This window comes from Dermacentor variabilis, chromosome 5 (assembly GCF_050947875.1).
Source record: "Dermacentor variabilis isolate Ectoservices chromosome 5, ASM5094787v1, whole genome shotgun sequence".
Taxonomy (NCBI): domain Eukaryota; kingdom Metazoa; phylum Arthropoda; class Arachnida; order Ixodida; family Ixodidae; genus Dermacentor; species Dermacentor variabilis.
Window position 1 is genome coordinate 136,823,788 of NC_134572.1, and position 18,467 is coordinate 136,842,254.

General features: G+C 43.5%; 1 protein-coding gene across 2 annotated transcripts in view; it reads right to left on the reverse strand.

Moving 5' to 3' along the window:
• Vps13 (vacuolar protein sorting 13C) overlaps positions 1 to 18,467 on the reverse strand; it is a 236,898-nt gene that overhangs the window by 42,348 nt on the left and 176,083 nt on the right. For both annotated transcript variants that reach the window (XM_075693536.1, XM_075693537.1), the window contains 5 exons: positions 17,174 to 17,302; positions 14,959 to 15,089; positions 11,653 to 11,791; positions 8,235 to 8,357; positions 5,901 to 6,013 (listed from right to left, as the gene is read on the reverse strand). In XM_075693536.1, the coding sequence (XP_075549651.1) occupies positions 5,901 to 6,013; positions 8,235 to 8,357; positions 11,653 to 11,791; positions 14,959 to 15,089; positions 17,174 to 17,302 (635 nt within the window). The remainder of the gene's footprint in view (positions 1 to 5,900; positions 6,014 to 8,234; positions 8,358 to 11,652; positions 11,792 to 14,958; positions 15,090 to 17,173; positions 17,303 to 18,467) is intronic.

Below are 18,467 nucleotides of genomic sequence, written 5' to 3' on the forward strand. Positions count from 1 at the left end.
TTGGATGCGAGTGAATGCATACTAGAGTGAGCCAGAAACGATGGTGGCTTTATGAGCACTGTCTTGCTGCATGAGCAGGGGGAAGGGGCAGAGGGGAGCGAGCTCACGATAACGCAAACAAGCTCGCATGAGAGAGAGGAAAGAGAGAGCGAGCAGGTAGGAGCATGTCACCTTTTCTAGCCCGGCCGTGGCTGCACATGGTTGTAGCCTCGAATTTCTCAAGGTAATCTTAAGTTTTGGAGAGGCAATGAAGGGAGACGCAGATGAAACATTTGCTCCCTGCTGCCGGTGCTTTTCAAAATAGCATTGCTTCACTGTGTGCGATGCTATCAGCCATGAGGGCAGAGTGGATACGAAAGTGTGGCTGGCTTCCCTTTGTACTACCGATATGAAGACATCGTTGACACAGCATGAAACCGTACCTTTCTTCGCCGACTCTCAAATTCAACGAAATGAATTATTTTCTCGTTCAAATTTGCCTTTTTCGACTGCTCGATAATATGAAAAATTTTACGGCCCTTTCTGTGTGAGAAAAATTCATTGGCAACTGCACTTACTTGCATAATAGGTCGAATTTCAGTACAAAAATTTTTATTGCAAAAGCAATACTGCTCGAGGTTTCCGCTCTTGGCCGTCGTCCCGGAAAATCCACCATTGACCTTTAGTGTGACCTATGTGTGACGTCATACCAGCTGTGGAAAAGCGGGGCCCCAACTCGGCTCGTCGCGATCGTCCCAGCGAATCCTCCATGCTGCAGCTGCGTGCCGCTGTCGCGAGGGGCGCTCGCTGTACGTGATATCATGCCAGCTGTGGAAAAGTGGCCCCCCCAACTCGGTTCGTCGCGATCGTCCCAGCGAACCCTCCACGCGCTGCTGCCGTGGGGGAGGCGCTCACTCTATGTGACATCATGCCAGCTGTGGAAAAGCGGCCCCCCAACTCGGCTCGTCGCAGTCGTCCCAGCGAATCCTCCACGGTATGTCGGATGATGTGTATAAGGTGAAGCTGCAACAATGTGCTGCAGCTAAGAAGCGGCGGCGTGCGGAAGGAACGGATGAAGAGCGGGAACAACGTTTAGCTAAACGGCGTGCATATTATGCAGCCAGGCGAATGCGTTCAACATCTCTTGATCTGGGTGCATCTACAAGTATCATGCATGCTCTCAATGCTGACGCGACTTTGGCGACACCTGATCGTTCAACAGCAAGCCTTATGGATGCTTTAAATGGCGACGAGACTGCATCTACACGTTCGATGAGCAGTATGGAACACTACAACCTGAACAGAAGATTGCTTTCGCAATCCACTAGGCTTAGCCAAGCTAAGCCTCTGCCAATTTTTTATATAACAAAGCAAACTGCCAATTTTACTGATTTTGTTATATCAATGTATAACTGCTTAACTCCTGCCATGCTCTATATATGTGTGGTACCACTTCGAGGAAAGTAGTGCATGAATCATTATTTTTGTGACCAAATCGAATTTGAACCAAGTATAGTGCCAGAAGCGAACCAAATTACACATTGAATACTTTGCAAATAGTTTTTGAGTTATAAACAAACATTCCCACCATTATTATAAAATGATGTCGGACTTAATTCACAACTATTATAAAATAGACTTAACAAAATACATGTTTTTCGCAGTCACAATCATCGAGACATAAACATGTACACGCTTTAACAGAATATTCATGCCATAATGACACATTCATGTACTCTTATTTCCACCTCGTGATAAGGGAATGGAATTGCCTCAACCCTTCAGTCATTTCTGCAGACTCATCTCAGTTCACATCACGGTTAGAATCCCTATCAAGCAATCAGTAATGCAGTCTTATTCACATAATATGCTTTTCAACTCTTGTAAGCCATGCTGGTTATTGTGAAGGTGTTTTCTGTTATTGTTGTTCCTGTTTGCTATCATTTTCATTATGCATTCGTCGTATTGCTGCGCATGTCTACTAGACATGCAATATCTAAATATATTTTTTTAATATGTATTGTTACTTTGTTCTTTGACGTTTCTTGTTTGGCTTATTGACACGCAATTTGTATGTGCACTTTTATTACCATGTATTTCATTTTGTATGCACACCTGCTATGGTCCCTGACGGGACAGGCAGTATTGAAAATCAAAATAAAATATGGCACATTCAACTCTAGTTGACATCTACGCAATGCAAAGCGTTGCGCAAATTGTTGCAGCACGAGACGCCAACGCGTGCCGAGCTGGTGGGACAGGTGGCTCAAGACGCGCACTGTCGTTTTTGCAGCTTCGGCAAGCTTACAATTGAGCTCCTCAAATTCAGCCCGAGTCAGCAGCCTGTCCGGGCAACGCATTTTGGAATGAAGTTTTGACGTGCCGACTGGGTGAGAATTGTTGCAGCACGAGACGCTGACACTCGTCTAGCTGGCAGAGCCCGAGTGGCCAGAGACATTGTTTTTGTGGTTTTGGCAAGCTTACGTTTGCACTCTTTGAATTCTGCCTCGGTCAGCAGCATCTGCGGGTGGGGCATTTTGGCAGGAAGCTTTGACACACTCACTCTGTGAGAATCGTTGCAGCACGAGACGCCAACATGAGTCGAACTGGCGGGAATTAAGCGGCCCATGACATGCTTTCTTGTTCTCCCATGTGTAGCGTTTTTAAGATAGTGACGGGAAACCGACACAAAACAATCTGATGGCCAACACTGGAATACGATACCGCCATAGCGAATCTTGACACTCACATCTTGCTGCCTGCAGAAGGGAATGGCAACATGTTCAGGTTATCGCCTAATAAGTGTGCAGTACACTTCCAATGGCACTATGCTGCGTGTGCTGTGAAACCAAGTGAAGATGCTCATTGCAACAGGGTTGGCAGCAATGGCAGCTGGCATGAAAGATTTGCCGGCATCAGAGAGGAAAGGAAACTGAGTGTGTGTGGGTATTTTCAGGTGACATAGCCGGCAACAACTGCAGGGAAGCTGCCATGCCGGGCGCTTAGTGCTCTCGATCACATGGGCTTCATGCATTTTCTCATTCATATCTAGCGGTTGGAAAATGTATCATACGATTGCAGTTTAGTGATGAACTGAACATTATGGCTGAAATATTGTGCTCTCCGGGAATGTATTAACCAGCAAAGTAGAAGTATATTCATATTTGGTCATTTTTTGTGTTCTTGATTGCAAATGTTGGAGCTGGCAAATCGTACGAAACGGGATTGATTCGAAGGGGTTCTACTGTATTCACAATGTCAGCAAGCTCCCAGCGATTACATGTTAAATTATGAAGTGTTTACTAAAAACAAAGCATTATGACCAAATAAGCAGCTTGTTCATATACTCACGACTCTTTGGTGAGTGCAAATAATAGCAGTTTAGACAAAAACATATGGCTTCCTGAGTGACGAATACAGTCAAACCTCAATATAACGAATCACGCGGGACTGCCGAAAATCGCTCGTTATTTTGAGATATCATTGCAATGAAAAACTTGCAGTTATAAGCCAGTGGACAAACCTAGGAATGAAAATCATGTACCTTGGCAGTAGACGCGTCTGCAGACAAGTATGCTCTCAAATAAAGATGTTTCACTCACTTCAAAGCTGCTTTATTTGAATAAATCGGTGATTTTATTCTAGCGCGTGCAGCACGCACGACCGATTAGGAATGAGTCGACATCTTCCACTTTGTGCAATACCCCAACGGGTGCGTCATTGCACCAAGCGAGTGTGGGCTTTGCTCATGTGCACTAAAACATCAATGTTCGACACAATCTCATTTTCTGTGTTTGGTGGCCCACAGTAGTCTTGCTCGGGTTGTCATTGTCACTGGAAATGTCGCGAACGCAGTTAACAATCTCTTCGGTTGTTAGTTCAGCCGCCATTAGTGCTGCACTGTTGCTCTCTACGTAGTTGTCGAAGGAAGAGACGGTGGGCAGCAGTTCCGCAACCTCGGTCCACAGCACTCCTGGTTTGTTGTTAGTCGCCTCCAGGTCATCTGCAATCTGCACAGGCACTTTGACAAGCCCTGTGTTTCGCCAGCAGTTGCTAATGGCGGATGCCTTCAAGTTCCACCAACCTCCTGTGAGCATTTCCACTGCCTGATGAATATTGATTGTAGTCAGCTGCTTTAGGCAGAGGTTGATAATCAACCGCTGCACAAGGGGCTAACAAAATTCTGGTTTCACAATCTTTATAATGCCCTGGTCTAGGGGTTGCAGCAAGGACGAGTTGTTTGGTGGCGGAAACTCCAAGTGAATGTGCGTCAAGCGAGCATTCACAATATGAGCAGAGCAGTTGTCGACAACCAGTAGAATTCTTCGTTCATCCCTCCTCATTTGGTTGTCGAGTTTGATGAGCCACTCGGAAAAGAGTTCACTGGTCATCCCGGCTCATTTGTTGGCGCGGTAGTCGTACGGTAATGACATGATGTTTTTCATGCAGCGAGGCTTCGCGTACTTGCCGATGACGAGCGGTTTAATTTTCTTTGTGCCTGTTGCATTGCAGCAGAGCAGGACTGTCACGAGAGGATGCGACTTCTTCCCTCCTTTGCACTGCTGCTCTTTGAAGTGCATCGTCCGGTCTGGCAGGAGCTGATAAAAACATGCAGTCTCACCTGCGTCGAGCCACTCCTAGAAAACGATCATTACGCCAGGAATCCGCACCTTCTCTGTCAGCAGCCTTCTCCTCACCCAAGACTGCCTGCCAAGTTATCCCGTTCCTATGGCGGAAACGAAAAGGCCAACCTGCACTGGCATCGAACCCAGTTATTTCAAGTGCATCGGCAAATTCGCGGGCTTTTTTTTTTTGAGCATTGGGCCAGACACGGGAACGTTTGCAGTCTGGCATTGTTGAACCACGTGAGAACAGCTTGGTTCACATTTTGTAGGTTTCCCAGTCGCAGCCATTTCCTCGTAGGAGCGAGTTGAAATTCCCGGTGAAGCTTGAAAATCGTGTCTCGATCCTTCATAATGGTCGCAACGGTGGATTGGGACAATGCCACGCGCCTGGACACATCAATTTGCTTTTTCCCTGCATCGATTTCCTGCAATACGTCCAATTTGTCATGCAGCGAACACAGCTTTCGCTTCTTCTTGGTGGCATCGCTAGCTGCATTCATCGTTGGATCTCGTGCTAGCATCGCCATACCTCTGTCGTGAAGTTCTTGGTGAAGTTTGTGATGAAGCAGTTGGCACTCGACATGGTGACGAGGATAGCTACTGCAACATGGCGATGATGATAGCTACTGCACTCGTGGTTTCTGTTTTATGCGAGAGTTGCGGCGCTGTTACTTTTAGCCAAATTCGTAATACTGATGTTCCTTGGTTATAAAGGGGAAAATAAACTATGTGCGTTATTCTGAAATATGCACTGTATTGAAATTCGCAGTTCTGAAATATTTTTACATTGAAGATATAGGCAATCTAGCGAGGATTTTTAAAATATTCGTATATTTTAGAAATTCATTAATGTGGGGTTTGTAGTAACGAGATTTGACTGTATCGTGCTCCGCTACTTAACTTTTCGTGTTTTATGCCTACTAAGCCCACTGGGATGAATGTTTATCGCAGTTCTGCTGCAATTTTTTTGTTTGATAGCCTTCAGTTGACAGCATAAATTACTCTAAATCTATTTAAAAAATATTTACATTTACACACAGTGACTATTTGATTCGAAGACCAAAATGAATTTGGTAATACTTCGTTCATTATTCAAAACATTAAACAATTCATACATCCCTAAAGGCAAGTGAAAAAAAAATAATGGGAACAATGTGCGAAGAAGTGTGGCACAAAACAGGCCAAGCGCTGTACTAAAATTGTCTAGCTGCTCTGCACTGAGTATCGGGCCTGCAACACATACGCCTAAACATTTTATCAGAGCTAGCAGTTCTTGCGCTTGATGTGCATACTAACCCTGTGATGGAGATGTAGATGATCTCTCTCCTGGGTATGGCAGTAACCAGAGAGATGCCAACCGCTTGCACGTTCAGCACCATGTCATAGATGTTCCGCTCCAATGCTCCAGACTGAAAAACACAAATAAGCATGTCAGGAAGGCAAATCCAAGAGTGACAATGTAAATTAATATTTTGAGGACAAGAACAAGTGATTAGACATTTGGTGCACAGTGATAACAGTTTTCATTAGCGAATGGGCGTATGAGTACAGAAAATCATGCAGCCAGACTGAACCCAGTCCCAGTTATTTCATGTGCACACAACAAGCTGCGCTAGAGTTAATGAACCAAAAGGACCACTGATTTATCTCAAAGCAACACATGGGATACAATGGACACTGTGATGAAGGCTTCCTGATAAATTTTCACTACCTGGGATTATTCAATGTGCTACCATATTTCGGTGCACAAGTATTTTTGCAATCTTCCCCTATTAGAATGTGGTCACTGCAGCCAGGAGTAACACACAATAACTTGTATTCAGCATCAAAATGCCACAGGCACATCCACAATGGCATTGGCGTAGTCAGGTAGGAGGTTTGAACGGATGAACCCCCCCCCCCCAAGCACATGCACACGCTCGCATAAAAGGCATCAAGAACAAAGTCGGAGAAAAATTACAGACATAGGGAGAACGGCTCCTCACTGCCCAGTCACTCAATACCAGATGGCCGTGGTTATTGCCTAGCTAAGGTTCCCCTACCCTGTCATAGCACGTACTGCTTGCTGCTGACAGCCCATCCTAACTAAATGTGTCGGCAATTTTCAGAACAGCTGGGTGTCAGGAGACACAACACTCAAATCTCGCACAGTAACTAGCCCTAATTTTACTGCGAACTACGAATTCTGCACTTTTAATAAAGGCTTCTAACACAGAAAGCAGCCTGCTTCAGACTGTCTGCCTCATCGATTCCCGAGTGTTTTCAAATAACAATAAGCGCTATGATGACCACAATACAATGATAGCAAGTTACTTCCAAATATCTCTTTATATAATCTGGACAGCAGGCCACTGAAAGTGAGCGAAATTTGCATTATATAATACTATCAAAGTTCAAGTGCAAAGTTTTGTTTCTGTATCTTTAAATGTGGAATAACATAGCATGCCTACAAGGCCAAAAGTGAGACTGAGTGATAGGTGACTTGCGAAATAGTGCCCGCCCTCTTCCATACATAGCCTTGGCCAAACCACTCTCTAGAAGACCTGGCTGGAAAACAATGCATATCTCCACTTTTACCTGGGCTGCAACAAGTATGGGCTGCAAACAAGAAGACACACGACAATGCACTGTCTTGTTTCTTTCAGCCCTGTTTTTAATGCCGTTCATTTTCCAAGTCATGTACCATCAACATACATTGTATACTATGCATCAATTTGTAAATGAAATGTTAGTTTCTTTTAATATCATCATTTTTAAAAATAGCATAAGAATGATAGCATAATTTGATATTAAGTGGCAGCCTCCTTTAGCAATGAAAAGCTTTTGTCAGAAGTTAAGCGAAGTGTTGTTTCCGCAACACAAAAATGTGTGTGTGTGTATATATATATATATATATATATATATATATATATATATATATAAACTAAACTTTGAGAAGCTTGGTGCTATACCCCTGAAGTTTGCATTTGAGAGAGAGAGGTGAAGGAGGAGGAGGAATAGTGGCCAGCAAAGACCCCCCTCCCCCCCAAATAAATTCTGGCTACTCCACTGCAGCATGGCAGGTGCGCAGGTCCCCCAAAAAAGTCAGTCACCTAAGTGCTACCAAAAACAACATTCATTGAACTAAATGTGCTCATTTTCAAGCTTTTTTATATATAAGATCAGCAAACCCACACCAACAGTGCAGTGACTCAGTCTGATGGCTGAAAGCACTTGTTTTCAAGCCAGAGGTAAACCAACAAAGCTATTCCATTATTAACCTACTGATGGTGCAAGCTATAAACACATGAAACAGCATGTTCTTTTTGCTTTTCACTCGATGTTGTGTCATAGTATGGAACTCAAGCTTCCTTGCATAATTTTACTGCTAGCACTGAGTCCATCCAATGATGCTGGGTACCTTGCTTTCTTCTTTCCTTTCTCCATTCTTCTTATTTTTATTATTTTCAATCGATGTGCAAAGAATACATGCATGAGGAAAGCAATAGTCTCAAATTTTTCAATTTTTTTCCTACAAAAGCCCACACCAATGCCTAAGACTTATGCGAGTAGGCACCGGACACCAAACCCACAGCTGAAAGAGCCTCCCCCCCCCCCCCCCCCCCCAACAGCCAATGCTCTGTGACTGACCTCTTGTATCTTGAAGACCAGGCCCGAGTCTTCAGTGAAGAGCAGTGTTCGCTGCCTGCCATTCAGGAATGCAATCCAAAACAGCTTGCGGTCATCTTTAAGCTGGATCTGGTCACAGTCATCCTGCAAACAAGTCATCACATGTGGACGGCTGCCGCGGACACTGGGGAAAAGCAATACCATATTTACATAATTTAGGTAGACTCAAGTATGCAGGGTGTCTACCAAGTTGACATTTCCAAATTCCCTGAGTTTTCCAGGTTTTCCCTGAGTGCCCTTGCGAAATTCCCTGAGTGATGCAGAACTATGTTTTATGTCAAGACGGGCTGGAACCATATCGCCCAATGCTGTCACTCTTTAGTAAGCATATGAAAAAATTTTTTTAAAAGAACCTACTTAATCTAATTTGAATACTAAGGAGTAGTGTTTATGTTATTCAAAAAAGAATAGAAGGGAGAGGTTAGTAAGATGCACAGCAAATAAAATGTCTTCGAAAGAAATTGCAAATTGAGTCAGACATTCTTAAATACGAATAAAAAGGAGATGCATACAGAAGCAAATATTTTCGAATATGAGCTATTTATACCAACTGATTGCAAGCTCAGTGGTATGAGGCCCGAATTTTGTCACAATTGAGAGTCTTTCTCAACACCTTGCAAGTCAACCTCAACTGTCCTGACATACTCTCAGCCCGCGCACGACCCCTCAGTGTTGTGTTTCACTGCTTTAAAGAGTTTATTTTGGTTTGTATGAGGGACACTTGCATCTCGGCGTCAGCCAATACTGTTTTTTGAGCTCAGGCTCCTTCAAAGAAGCGCTCGCATACTTCATTCCCCGTTCATTCCTCAATGCGTCGGTCCTTTCTGTTCTCGTGATCCTGTTGTTGTGCATTCACACTACGGACCATTTGAAGCATACTCTTGGTTAGTTTACAGTCAACGTCCAATTTTTCGGACCCCTAGGGGCCGCGAAAACTTCCGAAAAATCAGGCAGTCCGAAAAAATAAATGCATGTCTTTTACTGCTCTTAAGGGCTCAAATCGACACAGGCACGTCTGTAAAAGCTCTGGATGCCTGTCAGTACACTTATCAGGCATAGCGGTGCTCCTACTGTGACAGGAGAGGGCGGGTGCACGCGTGTAAAATTAAGGAATACATACTGTGTCCCGTGACAATTGACCCTTCCTACGCTTGTTAAGCTTCACCGCAATACTTTTGCTAATGCTTCACCGCGTTACAAAACTGTACTGAGGCGAAACTAACTGTTAAGAACCAGCATTATGGAATGCGCCGTGCTTCCCGAGTTTCGAAGCCAAAATTATTGCTGGCAGCGCAGAAATGAAGAAACACGGCACCGAACAGCAAGAAGCTTAATAGCGAACGTCGAAGCAGCTAGGCGCAGCGTTGCCGCCGCGGTCGCTACGGCTGCTAGCGGTTCTGCGTGCGATAGCGCCGGTTCGAGGCGGCGAGGTAATCAAAATGGCAGCGGTGGTGGCTTTGATTAATGCCGTTTCGGACCTGCGGTCATGCAGAACGTCCGGAAAATCGGATGGTAAAGAGTTCTTGCGTCCGAAATTTCAGACGTTCTGATACATTGACTCTATGGGGTACGTGGTGGTGCCGCGAAGCCGTCCAAATTATCGAGAATCCGGAAAGTCTGTCGTTGACTCTACACTGGCAAATCCTAAAGCCAACGACAGGGCGTCAAAGACGATTCGTTACGATGCATGTCTGTTACTTGAGCCAGCATTACCGCGACTTCCGACTCTTTTAATAAAATTACAGCTAATTTTCCTGATAGAGGCACAAATTCCCCGAATTTTCCCTGAGTTTTTCCAGACTAAAAATCCCTGAGAATTCCCGGTTTTCCCGGTTGGTAGACACCCTGGTATGAGTCAACCCCTCTTTTCGTACGTCAGGAACAAAAATAAATAAAAAAGGGCATACATATTGATGGATGCATGATGCATTCTACAGCTACAATTTATTAGTTGCTGGACTACTCGTGCTCACTCGTTCCATCGTTTTCACTAGTGCTGCTGCCGTCATCGCTGCTGCAGTCCCGCAGCACATTGTGGTGCAGCTAAATCCTGCACTTCACAAATGACCACACTACAACATTGCATGGAACAATAGCTGTGAATGCTGAAAGCACAGAAACGCACAAAGCCATCGGGGAGCCTCTTTTCACAAGCTCGGTTGGCATAAGTTTGCAGACTTCTGCCGACAGTCACTCGTACTCATGGCGGACCATGTCATAAAAGGCTTGTTCACACAAACATAGAGACGTTAAAGTTGACCCGTCCAAGTGCCGGAAAACCCCAAGCCTGTGTGTACGCCCTCTCCACAGCTCTGCTTTCAACTTGGCTCTGAGGTGGCCACGGAAGGAGTGTTGAGGAGATTGAGAATGTGATCTTTAAGGGATGCCCCCAGACTCAGAGCCATGCCAGGTGGCGCCACTTGACCACCATGTTGCCCGTAATGTAGCACAACTTGACTGCAGCTTTTACATCAACTATCGACGCTCCTGTGAGCATCATATTTACAGTAAAAGTTGTTGAAAAAAAAAAATCCTCCAGAACAAGCACGCGGAAAGCAAATATAAAATTGCAACCATGTCATAGTGTCCCTCATCTTTTACCTGTCTCACCTTTAATGGCAGTGCCATGCTTTGATTTCAATTGTAAGTTGCCTCCCCCCACTCATTTGGATTTAAAATTAAAAAAAATATATGTCTACTTACAACCATGCGACCATGTGAATATGGTACTAAGACACATTCTGTTTACGCTGTGTGAAAGTCTAATTTCAAAAACATGCGATGCAAGCAAAGTAGCAAGAGAGTATACTATACATGAAGTGTCACTTTACCTTGTCACATTATGTGGTACTACGTAGTGGTATGTTATTGGTATAACCAGTCTTTATTGAAAATTTTCACAATTACTTTTCATATGGCCTTTTCTCTCATACAGTTTCTCTCATAACAGCTGAAATAATAAAACAAAATTGTGGTTTCAGAATTAGTGCTGATAGCACCCTGGATGTATATATATATATATATATATATATATATATATATATATATATATAAATAATATTTTTACGCACTGCTGCCGAGGTTACACACTTCGACACAGTAAAGTGAGTTGGACGAATGCACTCACTGGCAAGTCCATTCTACAAGTGTCACTAAACATTTCTGTCTATCAGCCTGCATATGACACTGATGCTGAAGTGCACTCACTCAAAGTGACACTAAATTTTCCCGTCTGAGTGGGTTCAAGCAATAGTTGACAGTAGCTGTTGCCACTAATAGTCCTCCAAGTAAAAAAAAAAAAAAAGAATAGAAGGCCTGAAAATTGTTCCACTTTACATACAAAGGAAAGGGTTAGGCAAATGAACTTGTAAGAACGCACCATAAGTAGCTCAAGTTTATTGAGCTTGGCACAGTCAGCAGGGCCCCACAGGAGGCAGCGCTTTGACATTGGATTGTCCCAGGTGTAGTGTGCTGCTGTCTTCGGTGGCAGGGAGTATATGGACATGTCCCTGTAACCACTGCATGCGCAGAGAATCGCATTCAACAAACGCAACCTGACGTGCAGTACTCACAACTGCCCAGATAATCAAGGTTGCCAGACAAACAAAGAAAGTAGCCAAGAAGTAGCCAAACTGGCTTGTCAATGAGCAAATGAGCAAAATGGTCAAGAGATTGAAGCTGGACTGACAAAATGACTACATCATGGAAACTCTGTGCCAGTAGAACTTGTTCTGAGCCTCGTTGGAGACTGTTGAAGGACATGTTTACTGCTGAAAAGATTGAGCACAGACAGAAACAAAAATGATGACACCGGTGGCGTTGTCATTTTTGTTTTCGTCAGTGTTTCGTCGTTTTAGTGGTAAGCATGTCCTCAGTGCCAGTAACTGAGCCTGTGAGGTGGCTTCAAATGATCGTCACGGGATTGAGAGTGCTTCATGTCAGCAATTATCTCTGAAAAGAGAAATATGTGGAGCGGCATATAGAATCATATTGCTATATAGTGACTATATAGTGACACGACTACAAAAAATAAAGTACAGTCAAACCTCACATAACGAAATGGGATAAAGTGAAACCTCATTACTACAAACACCACATTAACAAATTTTTCAGAATAATGATCGTTATTCATTTTCCTTGTCATGTTAACAACACCTCAGCACTATGAACTAATATTCCGAAATTTGGGGATTCAGCTGAAACAGTAGGCTAGCAGAGGAAAAGGCGCCGATAGTGGATGCCTTGGTGCATGGGTTCGGAAAACCAAAGACTGTGCCCGAGAAAAGAAAAAAAGAAAGGAAGAACGTGGCCCAGAGCCTTTTCTTTTTTGTTTTCGCCCCCCTATTGCAGAGGCAACGACTCCTCAGGTCTTGCAAGCGCATGTTCTGCCCAGACGAGCGCCAACGTCGATCGCCAGCGCCGGACGAGAGTCAACAGCGACGTTTTCATGGATAGCTCATATGGTGACAACTTACGAACTGATGGGTTGATGGGTGGAATGGTTAATTTTGGTGCCTTCACTATAACAACTTTTCAGGATAACGAACAATTACCACGGTCCCCTGAAGTTCGTTGTATTGAGATTTCATTGTATTTCGAAATAATAGATATAACGAAGGAAATAAAATTCCTCTTGAGATCCCTATAGACATCTATGTACAATAAAACCCTGTTGTAACGAAGTTGAAGGGGGAGCCAGAATTACTTTGGTATATCATTTACTTTGTTATACCTATTATTGTATGTACTGCATTATGAATATCTATGAGGATTTCAAGGGAGAATGTCACTTAATTCATAACATCCGTTAATTCATACAATCCCGTTTCACTATAACGAAGTTTGACTGTATTTAAAGCACTGTCTCAATAAAATAAAATTGTCCTGCCAACGAACATAAACTAGATTCGCCTCTGAAACCAAAAAAAAAAAAAAAATACCCAACCATGGCGAAGTAACTATTTTGCTCTCTGTAGGGTTCGGAACTTGTGTGGTGTGGCAGTTCAGGACTCCTGCGTCTCACTTTAATACCGTGCATAGCCGTCTTCAAGCAGCGGCTAACCATCGTCATGACACTGCGCCAGCATTTTCACATGAGACAGGAGGGCAAACATTGCGGTGAAGTTGCCGTGGTGGGCAGCTATATACTGTTCTTTATCGCGCATGCCTTGCGCATTTTCCTGCTTACATAGTATCTAGCGGCCGGAAAATGTATCAGAAGATCACAGTTTAGAGACGTACTGAACATTGGTGCCGAAAAAATTGTGTTTTCTGGGAATGTATGAACCGGTCAGAAATGAGCGTAACTGTATTGGGTAATTTTTTATGTTCTTGATTGCAAACTTTGGCGCCGGAAAATGTATGTAATCGAAATTGATGAACGAGGTTCTATTGTGTATATAAATATATACATGTGTGTGTGTGAGCGTGTGTGTTAATGCACGCATGTGCATGTCAGTGCCTTTCCCTCTGCTGCACCAACGATAGTTGAGAAATCTGTTGAACTGACTTGCATGTACTGAACGGAGGCCGCAAGCGTGGAGGGCATCCACTCCTTCCTTCTCCTGGGCAAGGGCATTCCAGACATGGTATAAAAGCGTCCCTGCCAAGAGCCCACAGCCTCAAGCACAAGCTTAGAGGGTTTGTGTTGCTCTCCGTCATGAAGCTTGCAGGGCTGACTGCTCTGTAGCGATGAAATTAAACACTTTGTTCATTATGTCGCCGCCTTGTCTCTGCCTGGGTCCCTTTCTGCTGCTGGTCGAGCTCCAGCCTGCTATGCCCATGTGACCTTAATGGCCCCGGGTCGACATTTTTAACAGTATCAAACCTCTACCCACATACTGGCTGCTACACTCGGGACCCACACCTCTGTTTCGCGTGGCTTATCAACGGCGACTGCCCATTTATATTTGCACACTTCATTCCATGGATTGCGAAACATTTTCTTTCCGTTCACATAAGAGTACAAGCAGACAATCACTGGGCAGCCGGTCATAATTGCATCACCGAATTGTCTATGTCTCCTACCCGATTACAAAGCACGGCAGGAATCCCGGAGCAATGAAGAGCCGGGCCTCGAAGTGGAAGTGCTGTAGCAGACAACACGCCATTTTGCTGCCCACCTATTGGTTATATACAGGCATTGCATACAACTGAAGCAATCTTGAAAAAGCTGCAGGGTTTGCAATTGTTTAATAATAACGGCATTTAAAATAGCACCTAAGCAGATGACACAGAGACCTGGTGTATATGACCCAAATCCCAGAACATGACTTCAGGGATTTTTAGCGTGCTACGGGCACTCATTAATCTCGGTGGTCATGGCCAGGCACTGCTCTGCATCTCAACCTTCTGACTCCTGTGTCAGTTATGGTGAGTGGCCAATGGTGGCACTGAGTTCCAGTATCAAAAACATCTATAATCTTGTGAGCTTTTAACGCATCCACTCATGTCTGAAATATAAAATCTTGAAGGTTGGCTGCTCCATGTTGACACTGTCTTAAATTAAGCTTTTTATAAGGTCTAAAATTTCGTTGCAGTTGCCATTTGAAGTGTTGTGCATTCTCGAGTGTTACACTGAAGCATTACACTCGAAATCGGCTCACTAGCGCATTAACTGATTGGAAGTAAACAGGGCTAAAGCCCCAATGAGAATACTATACAAACATGAGCAAGATCTACATACTGCTGGCAGTAGGTCAACGCTGCACTGCTTTGGTTCACCAAGAAGACGGGTGACAGTCCATCTTCGTAGTCACCAAAGCTCACCACAGCTGCACTCTCGCTCACTTGGCAAGCCATGTACAAGCCACCCTTCTGCAAGAAGAGGTAAAAGCCAGCAATGACAACACAGCACCATTTGAAATACTGAGAATGCAAAAACAGTCAAACCTGCCTGGATGTTAAATCTATTCCCTTTTGAACCATGGACTGCACTTTCCAAAAATATTAGAGATAGCCATTTAAACTACTCTGATTTGCATATTTCTCATGACAAAGATGAAATACACGAAAATATACTGTGGCAAAGAAAAAAAAAGCACTGACACTGACTGTAGCAAAAGCTAAAAGGTTAAAAGAATCTGCAAAATACTGAAGGCTGTTTCAGCTCTCATACAGTATCTTTGTACACAAACTTTGCTCAGTTCTTAGTCCTGTGTTGTCTCCTGGCTCAGAAGGGTTGTCTCATGTCTCCTGGCTCAGATGGTTTATTTATCCTTTAGTCTTCATAGTCTTTTGGACTCAATTTCTTGCGGTCAGTGAATCTGTGTTTTTCTTTCCTCATGCCATGGTTGTTCTCAACTAGGCAAGCCTTTATCAAACCCTCAATATCAATATGAAAGGTCACACGCGCACATCTCCTCCTCTATCCCGCTCGTTGCTGTGCATGGCTGTCGGTGCAGCTGAGCCCGTACACAGCCCGTGCGCCCTACCTCAGCAGTTATCTATAGTGGATGCAAAGGCCGGGCAAGCTGAGATGTTCGTGGCTTCGTGTGCACTGTCTTCCCATGTGTTTAGTGCTGGAGGTCGCATATTCTCAAGTTTTGGTGATGCATTGAAGCAAGTGGCAGAAGAAGCATTTGCTCACATCTGCTTGCGCTCTTCCTGCTAGCGTCATCCGACTGAGGGCGACACTGTTGGTCGCGACAGTGGAGTCGACATGTCAGCTTCGCAGGCTACGCTTCATACCACCGATGTGAAAATGTCATTGATACTGCATGAAAGTGTATATTTGGTCACCGACTCTGAAATTCAACAAAATGATCTTTCTTATTTTTTGGAATCGAATTTTTTTTTTACAGCTGCCCAACAAGTCTAAAAAATTTTACAGCCCCTTCCATGCAAGAAAAATTCATCAGCAACTGCACTTATTTGCATAAAGGGTGGAATTTCAATATAGTGAAATTTTGACATAAAGTGTTGTATTGACTGACTTTGTTATATCGAAGTTCAGATGTATATTTTGTGAAGCTGCTTTTCGGCCCATTTTGATTTCTTTAACACTTATTTCTTAATGTAGTGTCAGAGCTACAAGCAAGTAAATTAGGCTGCAACTAAAGTTTTATTTCGAATGCCGATAAAAATTTTGCACTTTCATATCAACCAAGAAAAACTTTGCAGTTTCACTTGAGAAGCAAACCAGTGAAAGCAACAGCAAGGTTTAACATTGCGTTGAAGCTCCTCAGATGGTTTTCAACAATACATGGGAGTGACACGTTGGCACGACACAGTATGCAAGGCGAGGCCGCTGCTGGTCATGTCTCACGACGCTGGAGCAATGAGGCAAGCTGCCAGTGGTGTTGCATCTTGATAACTCATGAGATGAGACCGAAGGAAAACCATTGGTATTTTTTAGCTTGAAACTTACTGCCTATTCTGCAAAGACTACTGTATGCACACAACTGCACAGATGGAACACTAAGTGTGTATGCACAACGCTCATTCTGAACACTGAACACTGTCCTAGCTTCTGAACACTGTCCTAACTTCTGTCCTGAACACTGTCCTGAATTCTGAACATTGTCCTAGCTTCGCTTCAGAGCGTGATGGTGCACCTATTTGGCTTCTTCATTCCTGCAGCTAAAAACACTGCGTGCCTTTTGTGTCTTTAAAGATCTTCTAACCCACCACACACAGTCTGTATATGTGCGCTGCCGACAGCACGACGATGCCAGTGGCGCAAACATGTCTTGAGTGCCCTCATAATTGCTATTACAATAAAAAGACAGAACTGAAAGAATAAGCACTTGCTAGTGCAACCAAGCAAGCTCTTGGCAAAAATGGAGTTATACTGCAATAACATAAAACAGCCCTGCGTCTACTTTAGTAATGTAACATTGCAGCTACAAAGGCCAAGGAAATTCAAACAACTACAATTCCAGTGATACCTATGGCCTCACCTTGTTTGCAAGTTTGAGTAGGACGGAGTTTGTCTCCTTGCATGAGAAGGGCACCGTGCACTCCTCTGTGTCTGCATACCTTGCCAGGAGCTCAAGTTTCTGGACTTCTTTAGGCCAGAACGGTACACACTGTCCAAAACAAGTTGCAAAACACCATGTCAGCACATTACACCCTATGCAGCATTTTTTGTTCAGTTGATATTATTGACCATAAAGGCCCTGACTAGGAGCAGTACAAAAGGGATGGGATTGTCCCTAAAATCAAATTAAAATCAAATTGTTGGGTTTAGTATGCCAGTGCAGCACATGGGCTACGAGAGACACCACAGTAAAGAATCCGGATTAATTTCAGCCACCTAAGGTTCTTTAACTTGCACCTAAATCTAAGTACACCAACATTCTTGTATTGTGTACCCATCAAAATGCAGTTGCCATGGCCAGGAATTGAAATCTTTGACCTCACGTTCTAACAAAAACCTGAACGTTGTAGACAGCAGACTTCAGAGTGCTTCGGTAAGAGTGAACACAGTGAACATAGTTTCCAAGACTGAAAAAAAAAAATTCTGGGATTTTAAGCGCCAAAACAACAATAACCACAATCTGATTATGAAGCACACTGTAGTAGGGGACTCCGGATTAATTCTGACCACCTAGGTTTCTTTAACATAAACTTAAATCTAAGTACACGAGTGTTTTTGCATTCTGCTTCCCCTGAAATGCAGCTGCTGCAGTTAGGATTTAACCCATGACCTTGTGCCAGCAGCAACGCCATGGCCACTGGGCTAAGGCAGTGGGTCATCTCTAAGACTTACAACGGTCATTACATACAGCATGTGTCCCAGCTATCATGCAGAAAAGTTTTGGAGAAATGCCTTCTATGCAGATCGTGTCGCTAGCAGCAAACTGAAGAAGCATCTCATATTTTTTGTTTTTCCTAGTTAATTATTGAATTTGTAATTATTAATTAACTACCTTTTACATTACTATATTTATGGCACACATGTTAATATTACATGTTAAAGCAACTTCAAAAACAAATTTCAATTGTTTGTAACAAACTGTATTTCGCACAACTCTATTTTCCATGTGTTACAAAAGTTTTCTTTTTTTTTTTCCTTCCTTCTCACATGTTTTGCATGTCACATGGTATATTGTTGCATTTCGGTGGTTTTTTTTAATATGCGAGAAAAAGTGCAGTGCAAAATTTAGCGTGTCACAAGAAACTCAAATTGGTGCTTTCGAAGTCATTGTTGGCAAATGCCAACAACTAATGTTGGCAAATGTTGGCAAGGTA